General features: G+C 36.1%; 1 protein-coding gene across 1 annotated transcript in view; it reads right to left on the bottom strand.

The window, feature by feature from the left end:
* Positions 1-16227, bottom strand: part of SLC9C2 (solute carrier family 9 member C2 (putative)) — a 92827-nt gene that overhangs the window by 45851 nt on the left and 30749 nt on the right. The window contains exons 12-18 of the mRNA XM_061183785.1: positions 15914-16080; positions 15210-15308; positions 10568-10665; positions 9438-9557; positions 6223-6421; positions 5331-5519; positions 2261-2410 (exon numbers count right to left, since the gene is read on the bottom strand). Coding sequence (XP_061039768.1) covers positions 2261-2410; positions 5331-5519; positions 6223-6421; positions 9438-9557; positions 10568-10665; positions 15210-15308; positions 15914-16080 — 1022 coding nt within the window. The remainder of the gene's footprint in view (positions 1-2260; positions 2411-5330; positions 5520-6222; positions 6422-9437; positions 9558-10567; positions 10666-15209; positions 15309-15913; positions 16081-16227) is intronic.

The raw sequence follows: 16227 nt of genomic DNA, 5'->3' as shown, positions 1-16227 counted from the left end.
GCTCAACATCATTAATCATTAGAGAAATGCAAATCAAAACTACAATGAGGTATCATCTCACACCAGTCAGAATGGCCATCATCAAAAAATCTACAAACAATAAATGCTGGAGAGGGTGTGGAGAAAAGGGAACCCTCTTGCACTGTTGGTGGGAATGTAAATTGATACAGCCACTATGGAGAACAGTATGGAGGTTCCTTAAAAAACTAAAAATAGAACTACCATACGACCCAGCAATCCCACTACTGGGCATATACCCTGAGAAAACCATAATTCAGAAAGAGTCATGTACCAAAATATTCATTGCAGCTCTGTTTACAATAGCCAGGACGTGGAAGCAACCTAGGTGTCCATCATCGGATGAATGGATAAAGAAGATGTGGCACATATATACAATGGAATATTACTCAGCCATAAAAAGAAATGAAATGGAGGTATTTGTAATGAGGTGGATGGAGGCAGAGTCTGTCATACAGAGTGAAGTAAGTCAGAAAGAGAAAAAGAAATACAGTATGCTAACACATATATATGGAATCTAAGGGGAAAAAAAAGGTCATGAAGAACGTAGTGACAAGACGGGAATAAAGACACAGACCTACCAGAGAATGGACTTGAGGATATGGGGAGGGGGAGGGGTGAGATGTGACAGGGTGAGAGAGTGTCATGGACATATATACACTACCAAATGTAAAATAGATAGCTAGTGGGAAGCAGCCGCATAGCACAGGGAGATCAGCTCGGTGCTTTGTGACCACCTAGAGGGGTCGGATAGGGAGGGTGGGAGGGAGGGAGATGCAAGAGGGAGGGGATATGGGAACATATGTATATGTATAACTGATTCACTTTGTTATAAAGCAGAAACTAACACACCATTATAAAGCAATTATACTTCAATAAAGATGTTTAAAAAAACAAAAAAACAAAAAAAACCAAACAAACAAAAAAGAAGATGTGGTACATATATACAGTGGAATATTACTCAGCCATAAAAAGGAACGAAATTGGGTCATTTGTAGAGACATGGATGGATCTAGAGACTGTCATACAGAGTGAAGTAAGTCAGAAAAACAAATATCATATATTAACGCATATATGTGGAACCTAGAAAAATGGTACAGATGAACCGGTTTGCAGTGCAGAAGTTGAGACACAGATGTAGAGAACAAACGTATGGACACCAAGCGGGGACAGCAGTGGGGGGGGGGGGGGGTGGTGTGATGAACTGGGCGATTGGGATTGACATATATATACTGATGTGTATAAAATTGATGACTAATAAGAACTTGCTGTATAAAAACTAAATAAAATAAAATTCAAAAAAAAAGAATTAAATACATATGCATATTATTAAAATTATTATTGGCAAATAGTAGAGGAATTTAACCCAGGAATGGTGGCTTTGGGGCTGTCTGTGGGAGATGGTAGAGTGGAGGGCTGAGAGGGATAATTTTATTTCTTTTATTATATTATTTTCAAGTTGCAAAATTATGCATGAATATTTTTTACCATAAGTGTTCTCTGTGTGTGTGTGTCTGTGTGTGTATATTCAAAGACCTTACCTCTTAGGCCATGGCATTGAATACTCTGAAGCAGAAAATCATATATGAAAGTTAAAATAGCCCTTTTAGGAACATGACTCTGCTAAATTGCAGAGGGGCCTGAAGTGGACAGACTGGTGTGAGGGAACCTGGTTAGGAGGTGATTCATTCCACCTATGAGTTCCTAATGTGCTTACGTCCTCATCTCCCATTTGGTACTTACCTCATCCCGCCTGGAAATGAGGAGGATCTTGAATGATAAAAAATAATAATAATAAATACTACCACCCATGCACTCCTCAGTACCAGCATTTGAAGTTTTCACTGTCAAATCTTTGTTCTCTTTCCCTCTCTCTCCCGCCACTTCAGACCTACCCTTTCCTTAAAGCCTTGTTCATGTCTCATTTCCTAAATGAAGTCTATTTCAAGTGTCCTACCCTTAGAGAGTGTTACAAAGACAGACAGAATCTCTACTCTGCACTCAGAAAATAAAAACGAATAGATTTTCTTCTCTGAAGATCATAAATGAGTTTGATAATCATAGCTGAAATTTAAAGAGCAGAGACTGTTCTCTGCAGCACCTCGTATCACATAATAAACAGTTGAATCCCTTTCACTTGATATAATTTATCTGTTGGGTCAGATACATGCAGAAATGGTCTTCAAAGAAATCAAGACACCTAAGTGATGTTTTCCCCAAATGACCAGTGCTTGTCTCTCACCTGATTTATTGATTCTCGGCTAGAAATTTGTTTTATTAAAAACTTGGTATCCTCTTGACTTTTGACATAGCCTTTTGTAATACTATACATCAAGCTGAGGCGCTTTTTGATCTGCACATCTACAATATTCATCAGCAGTGGTATTAGTACCTGGAATAATGGAGAGAAAAAACCTGAAAATTTAATGAGGAAAAGCACCCTCTAAGGCAGATGTTCTCAAAGTGTCATTTCTCACAAGCTTGTTAGAAACACAAATGTGATGCCATTGCTGAAACACAAATTCTCAGGCCCCGCTCCAGACCTGCTGAATCAGAAACTCTGGGGATGGGCCCCCAAATCGGTGCTTTAACAAGTCCTCCAGGTGATTCTATGCACACTCAAGTTTGAGAGCCACTCTAAAGAAATGAAAGCTCTATGAATAACTGTTCTGTAGCTTTAAGGGGAAATCCCTACCCTGTGTTTTCCCTCATTCTCCATATCACCAGTTTTCAGGAGACAAGAGAGGTCACCCCAATAACCTGGGTGATAGTAACCAACCGAATAAATCTTCTCTCTACACCTCAGTTTCTCCACTTGTAAGATAAGGACCTTAGGGTATCTAAGATCCTCCTTAGCTCTAAATTTCTCAAATCATAAGCTGAGGAAGGAGAGTGCAGTGACTGAGGAGAGTGGGATTTTTAAATATAAACCTCCCTGGGTTCAAATACCAGCTCTGCTACTCACCAGCTCTGTGACCTTGAGCAAGCTACTTAGTGACTCCAAGGACTCAGTGTCCTCATCTGTTCAATGAGGATAATGATACCTAAGTACCAGAATTCCAGTGGAGTGGCCCTCACGAGCAATGCAGTGAACCACAGAGACAGATGCACATCAGAGCACAGGGAGGATGGTGAGGGGCCAGGTAACACAAGAGGAAGATGTGACCAGGAAAAGAACATCACAGAGAAGGAGTCATAAGAGCAGAGAAGGGACAGATTTTTTTGAAACTGTTATTCTGGTTGTGAAACTTTGGGCAGAGGGAGAGATATTAAAGAGGATTTTTAAAAAGTTTTATTCCAGGATGCACTGGCACCCCCTGGGCCGATCTGAAGTAAAGGTCTCCAATATTCTTCAAAGTTTTCCAGTACACATTTGTTTCTTTTGAAAGCCACACTCTGCTGAGACTGGCTATTAGGACACCTAACTTGATAAAGTGGTGACACCTACTTCACAGGGCTCTTATAACAATTTAACTAGATAATGTAAGTAAAGTGGTCTGCACAGTCCCTGGAACATAGTAACTGCTCAGTAAACAAAAGCTAATCCTGACTATATTTACTTAAATACACTCCACTGGGACTTGTCAGAGCACGTTAAACAGAAATAGTAACTAGTTCACACTTTAAATAGGGTTGACTTCCACAATAACACATCTTTAAATCTTTATTTCACTCAGAGAGACTTGTTGCAAAGCATTCCTTCTAAAATAATTATTTTACATTCATCTGCATAAGATCCCTGTATAAAAACTGATTATCTAAGGACGCCTCTACCTTCCACATTAAGACTTAGCCTCGGGACTTCCCTGGTGGCGCAGTGGTTGAGAATCCGCCTGCCAATGCAGGGGACACGGGTTCGAGCCCTGGTCTGGGAAGATCCCACATGCCGCGGAGCAACTGGGCCCGTGAGCCACAGAACTACTGAGCCTGCGCGTCTGGAGCCTGTGCTCTGCAACAAGAGAGGCCGTGATAGTGAGAGGCCCGCGCACCGTGATGAAGAGTGGCCCCCACTCGCCACAACTAGAGAAAGCCCTCACAGAAACGAAGACCCAACACAGCCAAAAATAAATTAATTAATTAATTAATTAAAAAAAAAAAAAGACTTAGCCTCATTCTACATATCCTCATTTCTAGAGTCGTTTGTATTATGGTGGGTTATACCTTATGTGAGCACTTTGCTCTAAACTCAGCTCATAGGGAAAAAAATCATAAATAAATTGTGTATACAACTCTGCAGAGTCATTCTTATGAACACTGAAAGTTTGGTAACATTAATATAGAATCAAGGAAGGAACAAAAAAAGGAAGTCAACACACACAAGTCTGGGCATTCAGACGATTCTGCCTTTAAGATCACTATTAAATTGCTTGGAGAATGGGGACTAGCTGGAGGATTCTAATGTATGCCTTTTGCCGTCAGGGTTTACAGCAATGTTTTTTAATGTTAAGCCTCTATAACTTCAATACATACTAACAGACTTATTTGATGTAATAAGAATTAAGCAACTCAAAAATATGGAGTGGCAAGTGAAATCATCTAAAGCGCCCAATCTAAAAGCTTATATAATGCAACTGCACTGGAAAGAGAAAGGAGGCTTTAAGAACGGAGACTGAAAATCTGAAGCTCTACCTTCAGAATCAAAACCAGAGCCACGAAAAGAAGAAATGGTCATTGTTAAGGAGATTGAAGGGCACAGTAAAACTGAACTTCATAGGCAGTGGGCTATGTAAGTAGTGTGGGCTCTAGGGTAAATATTTTTATGCTTCTGCACAGTTAGGGCTTTATGAGCAAATTTTACTAAAACTTGGAGAACTTGTTTCTGGGTTATCCTGCTGCAAGGGGCACCACTGTTTTCATTTATTCATTCAATACATAATTTATTAAGTACTTACTATATACTAGGTACCATTCTGGAGCCATAGGTTACATCAGTGACCAAAACAAAGATCCTTACCTCGTGGAAAGCACATATAACATACAGTAAAAAGGTGATAAGTGCTATGCAGAAAAATTAAAATTTAAGCAAGTGGAGGGGGATCAGGGAGATGGGTGGAACACACTGGGAGTATGGAGGGCAGGTTGCCATTTTATGTAGCGTAAAAGAAGGTCAGGGAAGACCTTTTCCATGAGAAGGTGAGATTTGAGCAATGACTTGAAGGGAGTGAGAGAGTGAACCATGCAGATACCTATAAAGAGAGGGTTCCAGGAGAAAAGACAGCTCCCTCCCTCATTTCTTTCAAAATAGTGAGGTTTCTTAATTCATTCGACAAATAGTATAGAAAAAAACAGTATTTTAAAATGTGAAGTTTTACCTTGATAAGAGGAATAAATCTAATTATTCTGAAATAACCTATTATTACTGTAAATTGAATAAGAACCAAGTGGTCTGGTCTCAATCTGACAAAGTATATACAAAATATATCAACGATTCCAATAAGCATGATAAAAAACTCCAAAGTATTCCAATGTTGATGAAAATATCTGCTTTTCAAAATTGTTATCTGTTTAGAAAACATATAGAATGTACATCATTTCATAGCACTATACAATGATATGGGGAGGGGAGTCTTAAAAATTAACAGTTAAATTCTCAACTACAAATGAGTTATATTCCAAAAGTTGGGTTTTAAGTCATTCATTTGAAATTCAAAAAAAATCCCACATCAAAAACTATAATTTGATTCCTAATATACATAATCTATTATGAAGCTGTAATGCCAAAGAAAAGCAATGAAAAATACTAAACAGATTCATTGCAATACTATTAATTATAATTAAAGTATGAAAACAGTAATGCTGACAAATCATCTTTGAAGCATTTATCCTCAAAAGTAGTTCTCATCTTATATTATGACAAGTAACTAGCAAACCATTTTGGTTTTATTCACTTATTTATTCTTTGCATCGTTACAGGGAGTATTTGAGGGAAACAGCAAATGTCTAGATTTTCAATTCTTTTTTGCCTGATCTTTGAGATTCTCTCCACTTTTATGATACTTCTCTTATCTGATATCCAAGACTAACTGTTTTACTGATTTCATTATTAAACTCAGAAAATTCAAAAAGATTACTAAAATTCCAGGATCCTATCAACTGTTACAGCCAAAGGCTTCTAGTATCAATTATTTCAAAAAAGTGACAAAAATAGATTCAAATTATCTAAATTGTTCTTTTTATAGGATATATTTCTATTTTAAACAGTACCTTCAATGTTGATTCTAACAGATATAAAAATACAAAATAGTAGTTTACTAATATCAGTGCTGACACATTTAATTCTCTTGCCATTGGCCATAGATGCATTATCATAGGATAAATGTACATTATTCCTATAATATGTCCTGCATATTCAAATTCTTCTGAAAATACAATGCGATATATAAAAATCAGAAATTTATTATTCCTGAAAAAAAAGAGATCAAATAAAATGTCAGATCACTTTAAAAGTATAAGAATTAAAATCTGAAGTTCATTTGTTTAAATAAATATTAACATTAATTTGAAGAAAGATACAAATAATATGAAACAATAGCTAAGCGAAAATCTAAACCATACTTTCTATACATAAAAATCACAAGGGAAAAAGATAAAAATATGGCTCTTGGTAATCTAGATCAGGGCTGAGGAGCTTTTTATTTAAGTTAATGTCTTATGCTTATTATGCACCCAGGTAGAAGAAACATTTTCATTAACCTTTGCCAAAACATTAGGTACTGTAAATACATATTCATTTGGGAGGGTGGCTTTTGGGGGGGGGCGTGTTTTTTTCTTCCAGTTTTCTTAAGATATAATTGACATACAGCACTGTGTAAGTTTTAAGGTATACAACATAATGGTTTGGCTTACGTACATCACAAACTGATTATCACGGTAAGTGTAGTGAACATCCATTATCTCATATAGATGCAACATTAAACAGATAGAAAATTTCTCCTTGTGATGAGAACCCTTAGGACTTACTCCCTTAACAGCTTTCATATGTAACATGCAGCAGTGTTAACTATATTCATCATGGTGTAGTACATTACCTCCCTAGTACTTATTTATCTGATAAATGGAAATTGTACCTGGTGACTGTTTTCATCCACTTCCCCCTCTCCCACCCCCCACCTCTGGTAACCACAAATCTGATCTTTTTTTCTATGGATTTGTTTGTTACTTTGTTTTTGAAGTATGATTGATCTAGAACACTATGTTAGGTCCTGTTACACAACACACTGATTCAATATTTCTAGACCTTTTAAAATGATAACCACAATAAGTCTAGTTATGATATGTCACCGTACAAAGATACTACATAGTTACTGACCATATTCCCCACACTGTACATTTCATACTGGTTACTCATTTATTTTGCAACTGGAAGTTTGTACCTTTTAATTTCCCTCACTATTTCTTTCCTCCCCCAACCCCTCCCTTCTGGACACCACTTGTTTGTTCTCTGTATCTATGACTCTGTTTCTGTTTTGTTAAGTTTATTCATTTGTTTTGTTTTTTAGAATCCACATATAAGTGAAATCATACAGTATTTGAATTTCTCTGTCTGACTTACTTCACTTAGCATAATACTATCTAAGTCCATCCACATGGCAAATGGCAAGATTTCATTCTTTTTTGGGGCTGAGTAATATTTCATTATATATATGGAATATACACATACATATTGAACCATCCTTGCATCCTTGGGACAAATCCCACTTGATCATGGTATATGATCCTTTCAATGTATTGCTGAATTTGGTTTGCTAATATTTTGTTGAGGATTTTTGCATCTATTGATATACTCATCAGTGATACTGGCATGTAATTTCCTTTTTTTGCGATATCTTTGTCTGGTTTTGGTATCAGGGTAATGTCGGCTTTATAGAATGATTTCAGAAGCGTTCCTTCCTCTGCAATTTTTTGGAATAACTTGATAAGGATATGTGTTAACTCTTCTCTAAATGTTTGGTAGAATTCATCTGTGAAGCCATCTGGTCCTGGAATTTTGTTTGTTGGGAGTTTTAAAATTACTGATTCAATTTCAGTACTGGTAATTAGTCTGTTCATATTTTCTACTTCTTCCTGCTACAGTCTTGGGAGATTGTACCTTTCTAAGAATTTGTCCATTTCTTCTAGGTTTCCATCTTACTGGCATATAACTATTTGTAGTACTCTCTTGTGATCCTTTGTATTTTGGTGATTTCAGTTGTAACTTCTTTTTCATCTGTTTTATTGATTTGGGCCCTCTCTTTTTCTTGGTGAGTTGGGCTGAAGGTTTATCAATTTTGTTTATTTTTTCAAAGAACCAGCTCTTAGTTTCATTTATCTATTCTATTGTTTTTTAGTCTCTATTTTACTTATTTCTGCTCTGATATTTATGATTTCTTCCCTTCTATTAACGAAGGGTTTTGTTTGTTCTTCTTTTTCTAGCTCCTTTAGGTGTAAGGTTGGATTGTTTGTTTGAGATTTGTCTGGAGAGCATTTTTTAAAATCAAGGCTAATCGCACATAGGAACAATGCAAAAATTCATACATCAAAAGCAAGAAACAAATTAATTTAGAGAAAAACATCAACACTGCTTAAAATTAGGAACAGAATGAAATATTCTATTCAATATTACTATGACATTTTAAAAATTTTTTTCTATTCATCTAAAGTAGAAGCTGACAAAAAGAGGTTACCTGGATATATGTCAAGATCCTAGGGTTTTAAATTTTTATATTTTTCTGTAAACTTAATAAATGGAAGAAAGTAAAAAATTATCATAATTTGTTATTAAAAGTATGTTAACCCCCACTTAAAATTTATTAGCATTAATGGTCCCAGTATTTTCTCATTTGACAACTTTTGTTAGTAGAAAAACCTTGTCTTTCTGCTCTAAAAAGTATATAAGCTCACAACTTATATAACAAAGAGTCTACACAAGTTAAGAAAAATCTGTATCTTGTGATATTTTGGACGTTGGTTATAAGTATTATTAAGGCCATGCTGTGTTTTTCCTAATTACAGACATCAACAGAACCATCCCATGGCACAGATGAAATTAAGCTGAGAGCTAGATTTAGTCTTTGAGTTTGCTCTTTCTCACCCCTGCTCATCCCAGAAGAATACCAGAAGAATATGAAAGAAGTCCAACATGTAATGTGACCCTAAGACAAGGTAATTAAAACTTGAAGAATCCAAATATGACCATCCTTTTCATCTTTTTTCTACCCACTCTCTAATAGAGGTGCCAATGAAATTGGTAAAACAGAATGGAGAAAGAGAAGCAAGCACTTTGTTCCTTCCTCACTCAATCAATAAGACTTGACTATAATATTAGTTGGGTTTTTGTTTGTTTGTTTGTTTTTTTAGGGAAAATCAAAGTGATCTATTCTGACAATGTAGAAAAGGTCATATTTTCAAGTACATTGCTATTAAAGGTTCACAGTACTTACCCATATAGAGAAAGAGGTGCCTTATCTTTATGATATTCCAAGAAAGTTAATATGTTTTTAAACTTCATAAGCCAACTTCTAGCTCTTACATAAGCTGAAACATCATAAATACTCATGAATCTAATAGAGAAAAATATACATACATGTTATAATGAAAAGCAAGTGCTATACCTTTGGGTAATATAAAACAGAAAGTTATACTAAATATAAATGTAATATGGGTTTATTAATATGCCTCTGTATCCATCCACCTATCCACCCATGGTCATGGAACAGAAACATTTTTAGTGGGAGACTCCTGCTGTCCGTGTTCCTGGAACTATCTGTGACCTGAGGTAGAACATAATTAAAACTTCAGAATCCAACTCTTTGGGGTTCAGAATCAAGCTTCCTTTTGTCATGCCTTGCCTAGCCCAAGATTCTCCAAGGGCCTGAAGTCTCTGTCCTTCCCAAACTTTATTTAGGAATTGATGCTACATCTCCCAGATATATTACCAGGCTGCTGAAATGTTAACTATCACCCAGACAGAATCTCCTGTTACTGTTGCCCCACAGGTTTGTCTTAGACCATCCACTATCTAATGTTTCAGGACTGTAACCAGATATCAATATATCTCTAAGACAAGGAGCTTTTCCCATCATATTTAATTGCATCTATCAGTTCCATGGGTTGGATCAATTCCTCCAGATCCTATGATCCTATTCCACCCCAGAGAGCAGTTTAATGGCAGGCTCCAGGCCTCCTTACTTCCCCTATGCAGTAATTTAGTGAATATGATATAAAGACAAAATAATTATCATCATAATTAAAACTATATGGGTTCTTTTTCATGGCTCCCCTTGTCTCTCATATAATTGCTCTGTAGTCAAGTCTTCCTCCAGAAACTCCCAATGTCATCAAAGTTATGAATTTTCAGGGAGAAAAGTATAAACAAGAAAAATAGGAAGTAAAATAGAAAAGTAAAGTAAAATAGGAAGTAGATGGATGGATGGATGGATGGATGGATAGACAGACAGATAGATAAGATAAAAAGATTGATCAATCTGGACACTGAACTCTCAGTTTGTTCATTCTCTATCACATACCCATTCAATTTTGGAAATATCAATTAAAGAAGTATTACACTTACTTTCCTTGGATGTGGCAATAGCTTTTGGTTGCACCAATTAATGTCCGGGCTGCCTCTACACTGAGGACTCCATCGTTACACTGTTTTTCAAAGCTACTCTAAACATACAATTTTAAATAAAAATTACAAAGGACCAAAACATTAATGTAACGTACTCTGCTTGACCTTTACATACCCCTCACTATTATTATTGAACTCAATATATGAAAATATACTATTCAAAAACTTCTAGAGCAAGAAATAAATTTCATTCAATTTAAATATTTACAGAATATTCCATTTTTGCAAAGTACTCTCTTGGATGTTATAAAAGATACAAAGACTTCTGGCTTCAGGAAACTCGAAATCTATACAACTAAAAGAGTTTACTTCAGATGTTCAACATCACTAATTATTAGAGAAATGCAAATCTAAACCACAATGAAGTATCCCCTCATACTGGTCAGAATGGCTATCATCAAAACGGCTACAAATAATAAATGCTGGAGAGAGTGTGGAGAAAACAGAACCCTTGTACACTGCTGGTAGGAAATGTAAACTGGTGCATCCACTAGGGAGAACAGTATGAGGTTCCTTAAAAAACTAAAAATAGAGCTACCATATGATCTAGCAATCCTACTTCTGGGTATATATCAAAAAAAAAAAACCCAAAACTATAATTCAAAAAGATACATGCACCTCAACGTTCATAGCAGCACTATTTACAATAGCCAAGACATAGAAACAACCCAAGTGCCCATCAACAGACAATTGGCTTAAGAAGATGTGGCATATATATATATATATATATATATATATATATATATATATATATGAATATTACTCAGCCATAAAAAAGAATGAAATATGCCATTTGCAGCAACATGGATGGACCTAGAGATTACCATACTAAGTAAAGTAAGTCAGACAAAGACAAATATTATATCACTTATATGTGGAATCTAAAAAATAATACAAATGAATCTATACACAAAACAGAAACAGACTCACAGACATAGAAAACAAACTTATGGTTACCAAAAAGGAAAGGTGGGGAGGACAAATTAGGGGTATGGGATTAACAGATACAAACTACCATACATAAAATAGATACGCAATAAGGATTTACTGTATAGCAAAGGGAATTATAGTTAACATCTTATAATAACCTACAATGGAATATAATCTGAAAAAAAAAACTGAATCACTATGCTGTATGCCTGAAACTAACACAATATTGTAAATCAAATATATTTCAATTTTTTTAGAAAAGATAACATGGAGTGGGTCATTACATGGGATTGTTGGTTTAAAAAGTAAATGTGGTAGGTCATTATAACAATGGTCCCAATGTAGCTTGCCTGTCCCATGCCTCTTTGTAACTAACACTGCTGCTCCTTCCTTCAAAGGTGGGGTCTTCTTCACTCATTGAATCTGGGCTAGCTTTGTGATTCACTTTAACTAATAGAATAGGGGTAACAGTGATGTTATTCAACTTCCAGAGCCTAGGAGATACAGAGGGCTTGCAGCTTGTCCTCTCACCCTGTTGGAACCCAGAGACCACCATGTAGTAAAGAAGCCCAGTTCACTCTACTGGAAGACAGGAGGCCATGTGGAGGAGAACCAAAGTGCCCTGAAAGACAACCAGAGTCAACGGCCAAATCTGTGAGTGAGGACATGCTGGACCCTCCAACCCCAGTTGAGCTAAGATGGTGGCAGACATATGAGTGGTCCCAGGCAAGACCGACAACAGAATCAACCAGGTTGCCAACCCACAGAACTGTGAGAAATACCAAATCATTGTTGTTTTCAGCCACTAAGGTTTGTAATACAGCAAAGGCTAACCAAAACAGAAATCAGTACCAATTGTGCAGAGCTTCCATAACAAAAAGCTAAACCACGTATCATTAGCTTTGGGACTAGGTGGTGAGCAGAGGCTAGAAGGAGAGGCTAGACTATTAGTGGAAGCTGGAAGAGCAGTGAGAAAACTGATGTAGAAGGCTGGAGGGAGGCAGCTGTGCTATGAAGAGACAGCACAATTGGCAATACTGTCACCTAAGGCAAACCTGGAAAGTAGAGGATGTACCTAATGAATTTATGAATCTGGCTTCTAATATTCTAGAAATATTAAAGTGTCAACCTTTTTAGCTGCATATGATAAGGTGTGGGAAGAGAGAGATAAACCAAAGGGCAACAGTTCAATCTGCAAGCAGGTATTACAGAAAATATAAAGAGGCCATGATTTGCCAGGTTGAAAACCAAACCTACTTCTCATCTGCAAGTCTCTCCAGGTGGCAAAAGATCTGGGAGTAAAAATCAAATTTAGAGTTCTGCCAGTAAAATATGGCCTCAGGCTCAAGATCAAATCAAGGGTGTGGCTCAAGACCCTTGGATAAGACCACTGAAAGGTTAAAGGTGGTCCTTAGTCTACCCTCTCAAGCAGACTAAAGGCTTTCTCAGACTCATATTGTCTGACATGTGGCCTGCATGAAAAGGAATTACAGAGTAGAGTGGCCTACAATCAGACTCATTGAAAACACATGAGCTTTTAAGGAAACGGTATCAGATTGGACTAAAAAAGACAGAAAGAGTTCTAAATAAATAGGAATTTCCATTTCTACTGGCAGAAATCAGTCTGAGAAGGTTACGCAGCCACAAACATGGATTATTTCCTATGAAAATGTAGAGAATGGGGAGAACTGGGACATATGCCCAGCTGGATTTCAGAATTGCCAAGGACCCGTGATTAATCAGTGCTTCCTGTTCTTCCCCTTCTTGAACAGAGGTGTCTATTGATCACCACTGAATGTTGTGGGTGGAGGTGGGGGAGACAGATAACTTCTCTTTTTAGTCCACAGGTCTCTGGATCAAGAGGAATCATACTTCAGGAGATACAACCCAGAAGCCTCAGCAGACCTAGACTAAACGCACATCATGAGATACTGGACTTTGAATCTGATACCATAATAGGATGAAGCCTTGCCAGGGTTCGGGGCGGGCGTGCAGTGTCTTAGAAAAAGATGAATGTGTTTTGCTTCGTAGGAGGGGTAAAAATATTTGTGGCCAGTGAGTGGATCGTGGTACATTAAATATGGTCACAAATTCTTTGCATCTCTTACCATCGTGAGGTTGAATCTACTGTCCCAAGCCTCAAATTAAAGTGGCTCCATTCCCAAGTCTGGTAGTAGGGTACTGACTCTCGGCTGTATGCCTCAGGTTACTTCTATGTGGCCTCTCATTCTTCAGAGGCTAGGCCAGCTTCCTCACATGACAATCTCAGTGTGGTATTCAAAGTGGAAGAAGGGGGAAATTGCAAATCTCCTCAAGGCCTAGGCTCCAGTACATTCCCAAAGTCCTTTTGCTACATTGTACTGGTCAAAACAAGTCACAAGAACAGCCCAAATTTAATGGTGGGGAGGGATATAGACACCACCTCTTAATAGGAGGTCTTACAAAGAATTTGTGACCATACTTTACCTCTCTGGGTAAGAGCCTTTCAAATTCTGAGAACATTTTAAATTAAGTATAGAAGTGTTTTTAAAACGAAAATATAGTGTTAATATTTTTGTATTAAGAAGAAATATGTTCTTCAACAGAAAAAATAAAAGGAGGAATTTGTAGATTAAAAGAGACAAAGTACATATTCATTCATTGCAATACGTGATTTTAATGAAATGCAATTTAAAAATATAAACTGTGAAAATACGCCTTGATCACATTTATGAGATAATTGGAAATTTGATCATTGACCCAATATTTGATGTTATTAAGGAATTATTAATTTTTAGGTGCAATATTAGTATTTTACTATGTTTTTTAAAAGACCAAAATTTAGAGATACATACTGAAATATTTGCAGATGAAATGATATAATATCTGGGATTTGTTTCTAAATAATATGGAAGATGGAGGAGTGAATGAGGGTGCAGATGGGGCACAGTTGGTCATGTGTGGATGGTTTTTAAGGCTGAGTGATGGGCACCTGGGAGTTCATTACACTATTTTATCTACTTTTGTATATTTTAGAAATTCTTCATAATAATAAGTTCTAAAATGAAAGTAAAAAGAAGGATTCTGGGCATAACGAATATTTTATATACTTTTAAAATTGAATAAAATTTGTACTATTAGAATAAAACCCCAACTTTAAATGTGCAATTTGATAAGTTGATTTAAACTTGATTTTACCTAGTAATCTTCCTACGTTTATAACATTTAAATATTAAATCATAAATATTTTAAGAGAATTTTGTTTCATTAGATTTATTTTAACTTATTAGATTTACAAGAGTTAAATAAGCACTTGAGAGAATTTTGTATAAAAGGAACTCAAATATGTTAAATTTATAAAAGCAGTTTCAAATATTTGAAGATTTTAATTAAGTACATAAATGGCACCGAACATTATTCAAAGACTCCCCAAAAGTGAACTGCTAAAATTAGCTAGACTTAGAAATAGAATAATAACATTTGTGACTTGAATTTAAATCCTAAGAGATTTCTTTCTTTTATTTTTTAACTTTCATAAATCAAACATAAATTTTAACAACCAATCAAAAGATGAAAAAAAATCTTCTAGTCACCTGAAAACCATACGTTAAGAATTAAAAGCATTGCAAGAATAATAAATAAATAAAAAGCAGATTATGTGAAGGGTACCAACCATTTGTATTATAGCTACATGCAATCTGGCCTCTTCTATTAAAACTTCATCTGTTGGGGACTCCTCCTTCACTTTTTTATCACATGAAACATGAGGAAACTGAACAGTATCAGACTAAGTTTAAAAACATACAGAGATAAAGTTACAAATAAGTAAAAATGATTAGGAGCTGTCAAATACTTCGCTCAACCAAGATTCCAATAACTCAAATCAGAATCACTAAAATGAAGGGGTGTATAAGTGAAAAACGTTCTCCATATTAGAAATGTTGCTTTCAATTGTGGCGAAGTAACTATTCATTTGGGGAGATTTAGAAGCCAAATTCTTCCCCAAGCTAGTGTATGCTTGACTGCTCTCTGGAGCAGCCTATGTTTTCTGCTTTTGATAGTACTTATACAAGGAGAGATCTCTCACTTCCTCAACCAGTTGGAAATGTCACCCTGGCAGAGGTCATTCATAGTTACTCAATCAGCCAGTTTGTAAAAACACCAGTTCTCCTGTATTTGGCAAATAAGGCTAGATCACCAACACCTTCTCTTTAGAGACAGAATTCAAACTATTTTTGCCAATATAGCAAAGCTAGTAAATGCATCTCCCTTCAGTATCTTGACACATAACTAGCAGAATCAAGTTTTTTATAATAAACTAAAGAAAGGGGCAGGCCAGAAAGGGAAAGGACTATTTTTTGCCAGGTATCAACTCACAGGAATGATGTATTCAATCTTTGTTTTTTCTTCTACTAAGGTCCAGTTAACATTTGTCAAAATTTTTTCTGTTTTAAACAAAGTTATTCTGTTCTGTATTATCTCCTGGATGTGCTTAATGGCATTTTGCATGGCCATTTGTCTTGGAAGGGAGATGGCACACAAACCTGTGACAAAGAAAAGGAAGGGCCTTACTAAAATACAGTGAAGATTGCACAGGGAAGCGAAATGTTGCATAATGTAGCGAAATCTTGGCATCACTTGCATAGCCAAACCAGAGTGCTGAGAGCAAGGACAACTATTTGTCCAAAATT

This window comes from Eubalaena glacialis, chromosome 3 (assembly GCF_028564815.1).
Source record: "Eubalaena glacialis isolate mEubGla1 chromosome 3, mEubGla1.1.hap2.+ XY, whole genome shotgun sequence".
In the NCBI taxonomy this organism is placed as follows: domain Eukaryota; kingdom Metazoa; phylum Chordata; class Mammalia; order Artiodactyla; family Balaenidae; genus Eubalaena; species Eubalaena glacialis.
Note: the sequence above shows the minus strand (reverse complement) of the source record. Positions and strands in the feature narration are given on the sequence as shown.